The sequence below is a fragment of the Urocampus carinirostris genome, chromosome 10 (genome assembly GCF_059441175.1).
Source record: "Urocampus carinirostris isolate Australia breed hairy pipefish chromosome 10, RoL_Ucar_1.0, whole genome shotgun sequence".
NCBI lineage: Eukaryota > Metazoa > Chordata > Actinopteri > Syngnathiformes > Syngnathidae > Urocampus > Urocampus carinirostris.
Window position 1 is genome coordinate 9,536,017 of NC_142358.1, and position 13,749 is coordinate 9,549,765.

The 13,749-nt window shown below is 42.6% G+C and overlaps 1 protein-coding gene across 1 annotated transcript in view; it reads right to left on the minus strand.

The window, feature by feature from the left end:
• Positions 1 to 6,033, minus strand: part of arhgef17 (Rho guanine nucleotide exchange factor (GEF) 17) — a 118,496-nt gene extending 112,463 nt beyond the window's left edge. The window contains exon 1 of the mRNA XM_088345259.1: positions 1,177 to 6,033. Coding sequence (XP_088201385.1) covers positions 1,177 to 6,033 — 4,857 coding nt within the window. The remainder of the gene's footprint in view (positions 1 to 1,176) is intronic.
• Positions 6,034 to 13,749: the final 7,716 nt, after the last annotated feature.

Consider the following 13,749-nt stretch of genomic DNA (forward strand, 5'->3'; position numbering starts at 1 on the left):
AAGGAACAGGGCAAAACCGGCCCTAACGCCAGGCTAGCCGGCCAAACAACCCACTGTGGGCAGCAAACAAGTGCCAAACGGGAGCAAACTAAACAGGAAAGCCCGCGGCAGCCCTGATGCTAACAGGGTGCAAGCTAAAACAGAATAAACTTGTCACAAATAACTGAGATTGCAGAATATTTTGAAAATAAAGTCAGAAGGTGCAAATAGTGTAAACAATACAAAGTAAAAAGCCTTTAACACTGTAAAAAAATAAAATACTTTTACTACGAAAAATGATTCAGAACAAAAAAATTATACAAACAGTGACACAAGCAGCAAAAAAAAAAAAAAAAAAAACACAATCACCTACCTCCAAGCAGAAATAAGCAGTATACATACAATCGGTGTCTGTTTCGGAGCTAGCCTCAAATGTGTAATTGGGATTTTCCGTTTTAAAAGTGTTGTGTTCCATCAATGACGTTGCAGCCCTACAGTAAACAAGCCAGATCAGTCAACTTTGAGACTACATTTCTCTGAAGTCCCTTGTCGCGTGGAATATCTTGCAACATATTTGCATATTTGCGATGAAAAATATCACACGTTCTGTGCCTAATTGAAAAAAAAAATCTGTTTGAAAATACCTTTGAGCAGTTAGTGTTGGCTGCCCATCACACAAAAAATGTGAGTGACTACTGTTCATCGTGTCCTTTCGTTCTATTTTACTGGCTGCAATCCACATGGTATGGAACCAATAAAGACCAAAAAATACATGCAATGGGCTGGCCTGGCCCACTCCTGAATTCCGCCTTTCTGACATTTGTTTAAACGGGCCAGTAACATCCTTTGATGTTTGTTCAACACAGCTTAGACTGTAATGGTTTCTCTAATGGATTGTAACAAATGCACTCTTACACTATGAAATGCGACTCATGACAGCACAACTTGCCGAAGGTTGACACACACTTGTCAGCTCTACAGATGCAAAAGCCGCAAATTCTCCAGATAATATTATGGATGGCGCTGAAGCAATTGTGTAATAAAATATGTTGAAAACACAACAACTATAAAGCATTTGCTGTCCTCTCATTTAATGTCTGTGATTCAAAGTAAAGTGATCAACAAACACCAACATTTCTTTGTTCTTTGAAAGGTTGTCTAATTGATACATCACAAACAAAATAAACATGGACTTACCACTCTCGGCTTGGTCCTCTGGGGGACTGTCGCAGATGGTGCCTGGTCTAAACCCTTCTTCTCCACAGCTGCAGTAGTTTGACCACTGAATATCTGACTGGATCCCTCCGATTCAGCCCTGACCCGGTTGTCAGGGAGAGATCCTGGGTCATCTAAATTCCTCTCAGAAGGCCCAATATCTTGAATATATTTCTGGGTCACATCGTCCAGAGACGGGATTTTGGGGCTGCCCGAGAGATGGCTGCCTTCCTTAAGGGGCCATGGTTGAGTCGGTTGCGGGGTGGGTATGTAAGTAACAGGCTCGCTGGCATGCCTTACATGCTTAGTTCTAGTCTTTGGTCTAGATGAAGGGGGATGCGATATGAGTTTAGACATGTCACGGTGACCATCTCGATAATATAGTTCTGGGGGTTCAAATGGGTCTTCGTAGTAGAACAACTGAGCCAACTTGTTTGGACACTTTTTAGGGGATCGCCGGACCGTTCTAGGGGACATTGCTTCAGTTAGTTTGAGGTCAAAGTTAAACCTTGTTGTCTCCTCGGATTTATTTGACCTGCTTTGTTCTACAAATTTTTCCTCGGAGACGGGACTGTCACATGACTGGGACGGCGCCTTCTTGATGTTATGGCTGTTTATCCCATGATGTGTTTTCATTTCCTCTTTAGGCCTGTTCAGGATTGGCTCGCTGCTTGAAGGTGGGATTATGCTCGTCTGATCCATTTCATTACTTGGTGCCGTTTTGGTGGAGTGAGACTCGTTATGGGAAAGCAAAGATGCGTCGCTACGCCGACTTGGGTCACTGAAAGACTTCTTTTTGGGAGCTTTGCCATTGCCAAGATCATCAGTTATCAGTCGTTCCATGGCTCCTGGTTTAGCTACTATATTCTGGATTATGCCAGTGTAGTCGCCAACCAACTCTTCCCAAAGTCCTCCATCGCTATATACAGACAAGTCACTTGCCACACTACCTTTGTATTCCGATGAGTTGGATACAGAGGGGGTCTCTGGTGGCCCCCCTCCTTTGAGAGCAAGGGATCCTAAAAGGTTGCTGTCAATAGAGGAAAAACGGTCCCCCTGTGCAACAGAAGAGCATCTTTGAGGCATAGGATCGCTGAGCGAGCGGTAGACAGTTGAATCCCCATTGCCATCAGATGCTGTTGTTGAATCCGTGGTACTGTAACCAATCTCTAAGGTGGTGTTGTTACCTTGAGAAGAAAACTTGCGTCTTCGACGGGCAGCACTGGGTGTGGCAGTTGTTTCGAGATTCCCTGAAGTTCCAGTCGATGCCTGAAGTACAGAAGTGCAGGTGTATGCCGCATCATCGGTGGTGCTGACAAAATTGAGCCCAGCGAGGGCGTTGCCGATAGTGCTGCTACTTTCCTCAAGACAGGATGGGTGAGGCAAGGACGGAGGTTTGCTGAGTTCATTCAGATGATTTTTAATGCCAGAGTTGTTCTCCATTATTTCCTCTCTCAGTCCCTTCTCTTCATGGAGTGCTGACTGTTTCCATATGGTGACAGGCTGGCCTAGTACATCCCGAGCAATACATGACCCCAAATTGACACCTCCCGACTCCAAGAAAGCCCTCTCGGAGGGAACACTGGGGCCAATCTCTGGCTCTGTTACGATCCCTTCATCTGTTAAACTTGACTCGTGTCCGGAAAGTTCATCCATGGAGCGTTCATTACAAATACTTTCTTCCGAATCTCCCTTTTGTAACTCCCTGTCTGTCTCTCTGCTCTGTGTCTGCACCCTCTCCTGGTAACCTGTATCCGTACTGTTTGGCTTCTCCAGCTGCATACTTTGTCCTTCCCTCTCTCTCTTCTCCTGCTCAGCATTTTCTCTCTCCCCCTTATGTTTATGTCTTACCGTGGTGGTCTTAAATTCAGCCCCTTGGTCTCTTTTTTCTTCACTTTCAGAACTCAATTCTTTGGCCGTCTCTTGTTCTGTTTTTTTAAAGTCAGTTAAAAGTTTTAATTCAAGATCATCATCTTCTCGACTGTTCATCTGGCAGATATCCTGAATAACCTGCCTTGCTTCCTGCACATATCTTTCTTGCAATGGTGTTGGCATCACTTTTTCGTTATTGTCATCATAACCAAAATCCAACAATCTCCTGCCTCTTCCAAGCCTCGAGTCACCTTCGTCACTTTCAACTTCCCTGTATGACAATAACCCACTGCTTCCAGTCTTCTCTTGGTTCAGGTCTAGTTGTTGCTCTGAAGTTGTTCTTTTGGTTGCACTGGCTGCAGAGTAAAAACGTGGGGCTCCTGAGGAACTACCAGTATATGTGAAGGACTTGGCACGCCTCAGAGTAGCTGTCAAGTCTTTTAGGGATAAGCGGCGACGAGGAGGCAGGAAAGTTCCGCTGTGACTTTGCTGGATAAGTCTGTACTTTTCTTCTTCACCGTTTTTTTGCCTTTTAAGCTCTGACGAGTCATATTTCAGAAAATGTTGCATTTTCATTGTTTCTGATATAATATCAGGGTTGGACTTTGATAAAGCATTTTTAACATCTGGATCATTTCCCCCTGTTGTCTGTTTTAATCTCATGCCTTCAGTTACTCTTCCCTCCCCAGAAGTAGAAGAGAGAGCAGGACCGATCTTCGACCGAGTCCTCACTTGAGTACGAGGAAAATTATCACCATGTCCAAAGCTACGAGAACGGTACATGGTGAAATCTCCATAGGCTTTTTTGCTCTGCATCAAAGAGGAAGCATTAGTAGCGTTGACTCCTGCAGGGTTCAAAAAAATCTTTGCTCCATGGTTGGCGCAACTGGCTTGGTCCTCCACCTTCAATGTCTTAGTGCTGGAATACAAGCTGCTGTAACTGGGGCCAAAAGAAGGGATGTTGACCTTTGATACTCGAGAGACACCGGGAAGAGTTGTAGGTGACACAGATGAAGAGATGCGCTCCCATTGCTGCTGCACTCTGGCTCTGTTACTATGAAAATATGCTTCTCTTGCAGAGTGGCTCCGTGATAGTCTCGGTGCTAGCTCTCCTTCTGTGGTCACATGACGGGTCCTATCCAAGTGCTCCATGGTTACGGAGGGCTCACTGTCACTGTCGTCTGATCCGCCATCGCAATTATTAGAATAATCATGACCTGTTGCTGAAGTACTTCCACAGTTCCGCCTTTTTTTTCTCAGTGAGCGGCGCCGAACACCCTCCTTACAGGAAGGTCCTAAAGACTCCTCTTCGCTGCCTGAAGACTTGCCAAAGTTCTTTGCACTCTGCAAGCCATTTTTACTGCATGGCAAATGACTGTCATCTTGCTCTGCAGTGCATCGGTCTCCTCCACTTAGAACAGCCAAACGATGAGATGGGTTACTCCAACCAGCTCCTCCTCTTTTCCTCCGGCTATGCTGCCTATCTTCGTCTCCCGAGCTGCACCTCAGGCGGGAGCTAAGCAGGGAGTCAACTGTGGCCGGAGCTGAGGAAGGAGCAGCAGCTGAGGAGGAGGTAACGGCTTTGTCTGGAGCCAAAGAACGGAGAGGGAATATGGGGGGAGAGGCGGGAGTAGTAGAGGAGCTATGTGAGGAATGTAAACTATCCCTCACCAGCCCGACCCCCTGACTAACCTTTCTCTCCCTCACTTTCGGCTCCTGAAGAAAGAAGGTGCAGAATGAGGCATCCCGGCTCGCCAATTTGATCTGAGAAGAAGTAGCAGTGTTCTGAAGGTCACTGGGGTTAGGGGTCAACTCGATCACTGTGGGAGTTTGGGGAAATGCATCTGTCTCTGAGCTGGGGCTGTGAGATCTGAATGGAGATGAGCTACTTTTTTGGCGACGGAGATCATTAGAAGAACTACAAATGCTTCTGTTCTGAGCTTTATTTCTATTTGGAATCTTGTCGTGACAGTAGCCTGATGTTTTTAAGTTTGATTCCCTGTAGATTTTGGAATGCATGTCCATTGTATCAGAAAGTTTATGTTTGACAGCAGTGCTATTTTGGCTCTGTCCTTCAACTAAGCCTGCCTTGGGCAAAACTTCATTAGATGAAGCGCAAGATGAGAGTTTGCGACTTGTGTCCAAAAGTGGGCAATGCTCTGTGTTGCTCAGTTGCGATGAATCGCATTTCTGTCTCAAATTTTCATCCCTGTGGCCTTGCTTTTGTCTCTCATCAAAGATTTGTCTGATTTTGGTCACACTAGGCCATTTATCAGAATGAAAGGAAATAAATTCACTGCAATGAGTTGATAAATACGTTTTGTGAGTTTTACAAGACCCACTAATCGTGGCATGCTCTTCATCACTAACAGAAGATTTTTGGGGTTCAGAATTGTTCTTACCAACGTTGTCGTTTGTCAAAACTGCATAAGTCCGCCTTTTAGTTCTCCTCTCCGAATCCGACCCAGAAACTGAGTCTGTGCTGGAGTTAAACTTGTGCACTTTGTCCAAAAAAGATTTGTTATCCTGCCAGAAAGTTGCACCGCTGTCCGGGTGCAATGACAGCCGAGACAAGGAGCTGCTCCTCCGGAAGGGTGTGAGGCGCGAAAGAGTCCTGCTCTCACGCCGCTCTGTGGCAACCTTTTCCGGCCGTGCTTCGTCGGACTCCTCGGAGCCTCCTGCTCCTCCTCCTCCTGTGCTGCTGCAGATTTTCTCGGTGAGCTGGCGGATAGAGGTAGAAATGGAGGAGAGAGGGGCGGGGAAGGCTCTCTTTGGCGCTGCGGTTGCGGTGGCAGAGATTTTGGAAACTTTTCTTGACTCACTGACATGACGCCGAAGACAACCGCCAAGTGGCTCCAAACGCTCACTTTGGTTTCGAATATCGGAATTTTTGTTGTCCCGCGCGGCTATGTTCTTGAAAGAGACGCTGCGATACACCGGTGAATTCCTTTTGAGCCTCTCTGCCATTGTACATTGTTGGGTTTGTTGTTACGCCGCACGCTGCATCCTTTTGGGAAAAAGTGGTAGCTTTCATCCAAAACAACTTTTCCAAATGTTTGAAAAACCCATGATGCAAACTCACATAAATCCAAAAGTTTAACTTTTTTGTGCTCGTTGGCTTAAGTCGAGCCCCGTTCAACGGACAACTGTCGCGTCAGTCATAAGACTGTTTTGGATTCCCTATTTTGGCATTATTTGGATTTCCGTAGCTTGTGTTGTTTTGTGTGCGTGTGTGTGTGTGTGTGTGAGAGAGAGAGAGCTTGCATGGAAATACTTGAGATATGGTGTATGAAACGTTCGCGAACAAAACGGATATACGAGCCGGCTCTTTGAACTGAACGTCAAGAGCGGCTCCCCATCAATAGACAGCCGGCTCACTTCAAAAGGCGCTCTCTCTCTCTCGTTCATCTCTATCCGTCTCTTTTCTCTCACTTCCTCTCTTCTCTCTCTCTCTCTTCCTCTTTTCCTTTTCTCTCTCTTTCTCATTCTCTCCTGTTATCTCTACCTTTACCCCCCCCATCTATCATTCTCACTTTCTATCTCTTTCTGTTTTACACTCTCTCTTCTCTGTATCTCTTTCACTCACTTTCTCTCCCTCTCTTTCTCCCTTACTTTTTTATTTCTCTCTAATTATCTCTTTCTCTCATAATTCTGCTCACTCTCTTTTGCCTTTTTTCTCTCTATCTCTTTTTCTCTTTCAATGTCTATTTCTCTTTTCTATTTCTTGCTATTTTTTTTGTTTCCTCTTCCTCCCTCAATATCACTTTTATTTGATCTTCATGCATGGACTTGCTCCCTCATATCTAACAGATTTGTCATGGGACCGGACCAGATCAGAGGCAGGAGGCAGGAAGGGTGAACTCATTCGCGTTAACGATCAGTTACTTTTATTAAGAAAATAAAAGTCGTCCAACACTCAGGGACAAAAACAGGCTTACAGGCAAACAGGAACTCATACTAGGAATACTCACAAAACAAGCTTTTACTCAGAACGAGCAAGTACAGGTTTCCTCAAGTCAAACAGAACAGAATAATGCAAAGTAATGCAATGAACCCGCAACCGGCAATCCCCAAAACCCGCGCTTAAGAAGCACACACGCAAATTAGTAAATCTGCTACAGCCGGTGCCAAGGGGGCAGGGCCAGCCGGCCGCCACGGCGACCATGCTGGACATGACAAGATTCAATTCCCCGGAGCCTTCGCTCTGAAAATGCTGGTCTACTAGTGATCCCAAGAGCAAAGAAGAGATCCGCAGTTTCGAGAGCGTTCTCCATTCGGGCCCTGGTGCTGTGGAATCCTCTTCCCCCCGAGATTCGATCTGCAACCTCAGCGGAAATGTTTAAATTCAGGCTTAAAACACACCTCTCTCTATTCTATAGCATATGAGTAACCTTTATTTTATGTTGACAATAGCTGTGTATTATTTGTTATTGCAACATCCATTGCAGCCAGGTCATCCTGGAAGGGGGATTACCTCATGTGCAGTCCCTTCTCAAGGTTTCTTCATTTTTCTCATGTTGAGGTTTTTGTGTTTTTCGTTGCCCTCATGTCGGTTTTAGATCAGGGGATGGTGTAATAATAGTCTGTGGTTTGCAATAATCTGTGGTCTGTGCAGCCCTTTGAGACTCTTTGTGATTAGGGCTATACAAATAAACATGACTTGACTTGACTTGAAATCTTTCGCTCTTTTTTTTGCTCTCTCCTCACTCTCTTGCTATCTCCTGCTCTGTTGGTTTCTCTCACTTCCTCTCCCTGTCTTCCTTCTCTCTCTTATTATCTCTCTCATTATCACTTGATCTCATTCTTTCTCTTCCTTTCTCCTTTCCTCTTTTTCTCTTTATCTTATTTTTCATCTCGCCATCGTTTTCTATTTTCTCTGTCTTTCCCTCTTCCTCTCTCTTTATTACTTTCTCTCTCTGTGTCTCTCATTTTCTCTCTTCCTCTCTCTCTCTCTCTCTCTCTCTCTCTCTCTCACTGTCTTCCTTGTATATTAAAACAATAAAGGCTACTATAATAGTATAGAGTGATATAATGTTTTTTTAATTTGATTATTTTTTTGCATAAAGTTTCATTATTATTGTTAATATATCATTCAAAAACCACCAAAAATCTTATGAACCGTTTGGGAGCCAGCTCTTTATAGTCAACCGAGCTGAAAGAGCCAGTTCTCTAACAAAAGCCAGGATTCCATCTCTATTGAGATAAGGGAGTGGGTGGGCCTAAGGGTAGGGTACTTCTCAACCCCCATGGGCATAGAGAGGAAAAGCCCCCAACAACAGCAGACTCTCTATTTTTGATAAGGGAATGATAATGTACACTGACTTAGTGTGGTGCAAATATATGCACAGAATGAATGCACTTACTGGGAGAACGATGAAAATCAAAAATTATTTTGATTAATTTTAAAGGTATTCCCAAACAGACTTTTTTTCAATCGGGCACAGAACATGTAGTGTTCCTTCTACACAATTCTACAAATATGTTACAAAAGATGTTTGCTGTAAAACTGTGTCATCATTGAAGGAACCCAACGTTTTCGGAATGACGAATCTCATTAACACAACACGAGAGGCCAATCAAAACAGACAACATATGTAATGAACAGCGATTGCATACCGCTCATTTTTGCTTGGAGGTAGGTGATCGAGGCTTTTTGTGTGTTTTTTGCCGCCAGTGTCGCTGTTGGTATATTTTTGTCTGTCTAGCTACCCGTTAGCGTCGGGGCTGCTGCGGGCTTTCCTATTTTGCTTGCTCCTGATTAGTGCTTGTATCCTGACCACTGGGTGATGGTTGGTCAGGTAGTCTGGCGTTAGCGCCAGTTTTACCATGTTCCTCGGTTTATTAATCGCAGTTACCGCGTTTCATCGTTGGTTCCCTGTTAGCTTGGCTTCTCACTCCATTTTTGGGTCGGCTAGCTTGGCATAAGCGCCAGTTTTGCTGTGATTCTTGGTTAATTCCCAGCTAGCTTTGCGTTTCTCGCTGTAGCTGTTGCCACATTTCGTTGTTGCGTCCCAGTTAGGCTGTTTTTTCATCACGTGTTTTTTGATCGGCTTGCCTAGCTTTAGCCCCGGTTTTGCGATGTCCCTTGGTTCATTCCTGACTGACTTTGTGTTTAACGCCATAGCTGTGCCTTTGTAGCAATTTCTTTTGACTCGCAGGGTCTTGTGAATAAGCGCTGCTGTGCGTTAAAACTGATTCCAGTGTCTTCACCTTTTCACAGCGTTTGTTTTCAGTTAGCTTTTTGTAGTCAGCATGTTTCACCTGGCAGAGTCTCTTGTTATTATATTCTTTGAAAACAGCCACAGTCTCTTGGCAAATTAGGTGGACGCAGTTGTGTCGGATTTCGGTAAAAAAAGACTCAAATTTCAACTTATCCTGGAAGCGGCGGCCCTCACAGTCAACTTTCCTTTTTTTTTTTTTTACAGTTGCCATGTGGAAGAGGGGGTGGGCTAAAATGATTACAGAAAGTCAAGGGCAAGATAGCCAAAAGGCTACTGCCATCACCTGGTGAAACTGTGGTTTTTTTTTGGGGGGGGGGTAAAAATTATTTTATACTGCGGTCAATATTACTGGTGGGCCACATATTAATTTCATGACAGAGGCTGCGGGGCAGTAAAAATTGATCACAGGCCGTAACTGGCCCACGGGCCGGACTTTGGACAAGGCTGCATTACTTCACCCACCTGCGACACAATGGCTAGGCATTCTCAACAAAAAACAACAAAACTTTGCTTGAAACACTTGTAACCTCTTCAACTAATTAACTCGTTGACCAGGTTTCTCCAACGTGGTGCCCGCAGGCACCAGGGTACCCCCTTAGTACAGTTGAGGTGCCCATAGACCTGTTCTGAAAAAAGCTTACCAGTGCTGGGTCATTGTGATTTTGATGTAAAATGATTTTTTATTGGTTGACTGAGTCTATTTAACCCTATTGTAACAGTTAACCTGTTAATAACATAGTAATCACATGGTAATAAGGGTATACAGTATCATAATAATATATAATAATTTACAATACTTATCAAGCAATTAAAATAATAGAATGTTTTAAACAAATGTATTCATCTTTTTAACCGATTTATTTTGCAAGAAATACAACAAACTAAATTTTCATTTATGGGTTTTACAGAGCGAATAAGCGGAAAATGTGCAGTTTCTCTTAGCTGGCTATCTAGCTACCTTATTAGCTTTGTAGCCAGCTATCTCCCTACATTTTTAACTATTTAGCAAGCTATCTCGGCAGGTTTTTACAGTCTCCTAAATTTGCGCTTCCTTTCTATCTGGCTATCTAGCTTTTGTTAAGCTTCCTTTCTGGCTATTGACTTTGAGTTTTACTCTTTTAACTAGCCATCTAGCTCCCTTTTTGTTTTTTTACTTGTTTACATTTAAAACCATCAAACTACCTTTTTAGCTATTTAGCAAGCCATCTTGAAAAGTTGCTGTTTTAGAAATTCATATGAAATTGGGTGCCCTTTGCTCTGATAAGTAACAAAAAGTAGCTCGAAAAAAGGTTGGAGACCCCGACTTACATCAGTATGAAAACTGGATAGCTCGGATGCTGGTATTCCTCCAATGACGTCAAAGGCAAGAGATGCTGTCTTCAAAACGCATTTTCACGAAAAATAATTGGAACGTACTGATGACATATTTCTATTTTTTCATTATAAAAATCATGTACTATTTCCTGACACTTGTCATGTTTAAGAATCTGGGATACCTTTAATAGTGCGTTTCACTGCCGGTGTATTTATCTACGGTGCAGGTGAAAATGTTCATCTGAGTTTCCAGGATCCCCTTTCACTTCTCCTCAACGAGGCCTCTGTGGTGCGTCCTATAAACGTGAATAGTGCTTTGCAGCTCCTTTTGTTTTGAAGGGGAATTACGCGCTCACACATTCATGACTTGGGCTGCAGCGCTCTCCATAAACTGATCTCGGTATTACATCGGGATGGTGCAATTTTTTATTTTAAAAGGAGTGTGTCATGAAGACGCTTGCTTGTGGTTAAAAAACAAAATAACACTTAATTCATTACCAAAAATATTATTTTAATTTTGAACAATATTTAAATAAAAGGTAAAAAAAATACATATTTTGTCATATAAACATGCTTTTTAATACTCCAAAGTCCAGAAATTTACATTTATTTGACATAACATGAGGCTCACCTAGAGGTAACTTATATCATTGTCTTCTATCTTGCTGCTACCGGTAAAAAAAAATTCTCGAATGTTTTTCACTTTTACCCCTTTTATTTTTTCTGTTTCTCTAACTTTATTTTTTTTTACGGTTTCCTTTAGTCTTGCCTTTGTTTTTTAATTGCTTTTCATTCTGTTTCTTCACCCTTTTTCTTTCTCTTCCTGTTTAACTTTATATCCTTTTTTTCTTTTTTGTTTATCTTCTTCCTGTTTTTCCTTTGTCCTTTCCTTTATTTCTTGCTTTTCCTTCTTTCTTTTATTTCTTTTTCCTTAATTTCCTTATACGTTCTTGCTTTTTTTAATCATCATGTATTAAGAATTCTGTCGATCAGAATTGTGAGTGTAAGGGAATCCAGTTCCTTTATAGTTTGATAATTCAAATGAGGACGAGTGGTTGTGATGTGAATAAAGCAAATAATCAGATGAGACATTCTTCCTTTTATAGGAAAGTTTTTATAGTTATTCAATGTTCTACATTTTACAGTAAATATACAATTACAAACTTGGCTTAGTTATAGTACTAAGATCACTAATTGATCTTACAAAAAAATAACATAAAAAATTTGAAAATAAAACCGAAAACAGATTTACACTTCATTTCACAAGCCTGACGGAGGTCCTTTACTCTGGACCAAAATAGCTAACAATTCACTTCTCTCAACGTTGAACTGACTGACGTTGGGCTTCGGTTTTCAAACACAACCTTGCAGAAAATACCATTGCATGTGCAAACTATGTACCAAGCTAAAACTTCCAAAAGTTGAATTGTTCCCAAATACTTGATCCGAAAGAACAAGTGCAAGTATGCTTGCCTCTTTATTTTTTTGGAAGACAAGGAATTTCCACTTTTAGCAGTACCATTAGTGTCAAATTGAACCGAGTTATCGCTTGCAGACAATTAAAATTACAATGCTGCAGTACAACATATCATTAGCCACACCACTTATCCTCAGTTGGGTCGCGGGGGTGCTGGAGCCCATCCCAGCAATCATCGGGCAGTGGACACCCTGAACTGGTTGCCAGCCAATCGCAGGGCACACGGGGACAGACAACTCACTCGCTCATTCACACCTAGGGACAATTTGGACTGGCCAATTCACCTGAAATGCATGTTTTTGGAATGTGGGAGGAAAACCCACGCAAGCACGGGGTTCTCCCCGTGAAACGCCGCACAGGAAGTCTGGAGCTGGATTTGAACCCACGCAGGAGGTTCCCAAGACATGAACTGTGCCGCACATGCGCTAACCACTGTGCCGCCGTGCTGCCCGCAGTACAACATGTAATGGACTATTTACGGTGATAGTAGCATTTTCATTTGTATTTACAGTGCCTGGCGAAAGTATTGTTAACCCCCCCCCCAAAAAAAAACCTTCTTGTCATATTGCCACAGTTCAATGTTAAAGCTGAAACACTGAAATTATTTTCCAAGAATCAACAACATGTGGGACACAATCATGAAGAGGAACAAAATTGTTTCATTTTATATTTACAACAAAAAACTGAAAAATTAAATGTTGCAAAATGTTGTCCTCCTGTTCTCTCTGCTCTGACAACTGACTGCAGAAGATCCCTTATGACCTTTGAATGAGCCAATGTCGACCTAAATGACTAGTAATGACAAAGTGCACCTGTGTTTCATTATGTATCTATTTAGATGCACCTGCCATTGTATGGGCTCAGAGGTTGGTGAAATGAGTCATACAGAGTTGTACTAAATCTGCCCTTTATGGAAGAGTGTCAAGAATACCATGAAAAGGCCTGTTTGGCGTTTGCAAGAAGCCACATAGGAGACACAAATAACATGTGGAACAAAGTGATCGAGTCAGATGAGACCAAAATTGATCTTTTTGGGCTGAATGCAAAGCGTTTTGTTTGGTGTAAGAGTAACACTGAACATCAATGTGAAAACATCATCCCCACTGTCCAAAATGGTGGTGGCAGCATTATGCCCAGGGTTTTTTTCTTCAGCTTGGAGTAAGAAGATCGCTCGAGTTGATGGAACGAAGGAGGTAGCTAAATAAAGGGAAGTACTAGCAGAAAATCAGTTGGAGTCTGCAAGAGACCTGAGAATGGGGCACAGGTTCACATTTAACCAGGACCATAAACATAACGCAAAATCAACAATGCAAGGGTTGAAAACTAACGATGTAAGTGTTAGAATGGGTTTGCCAGAGTCCAGACCTCAATCTTGTAGTGCATTTGTGAAAAGGTCTGAAAACTGCTTTGTACAAATGACTACCCTCAACCCCATACACAACCTGAGCTGTTTTGTACGAAAGAACATGATTGCAACCTCTACTTTTCAATTCTTTTGTTAGCACAATATAAAATGTTGGATAAATCTGGTTTCTTTTCACGATTGTGTCTCACATGTTGTTGATTCTCAGAAAATATTTTAGGTTTTGTATCTATAAGTTTGAAACCTGAACTATGAAAACATGCCCAAAAAATTATTCATTTTTTTTTTTTGGGGGGGGGGGGGGGGGG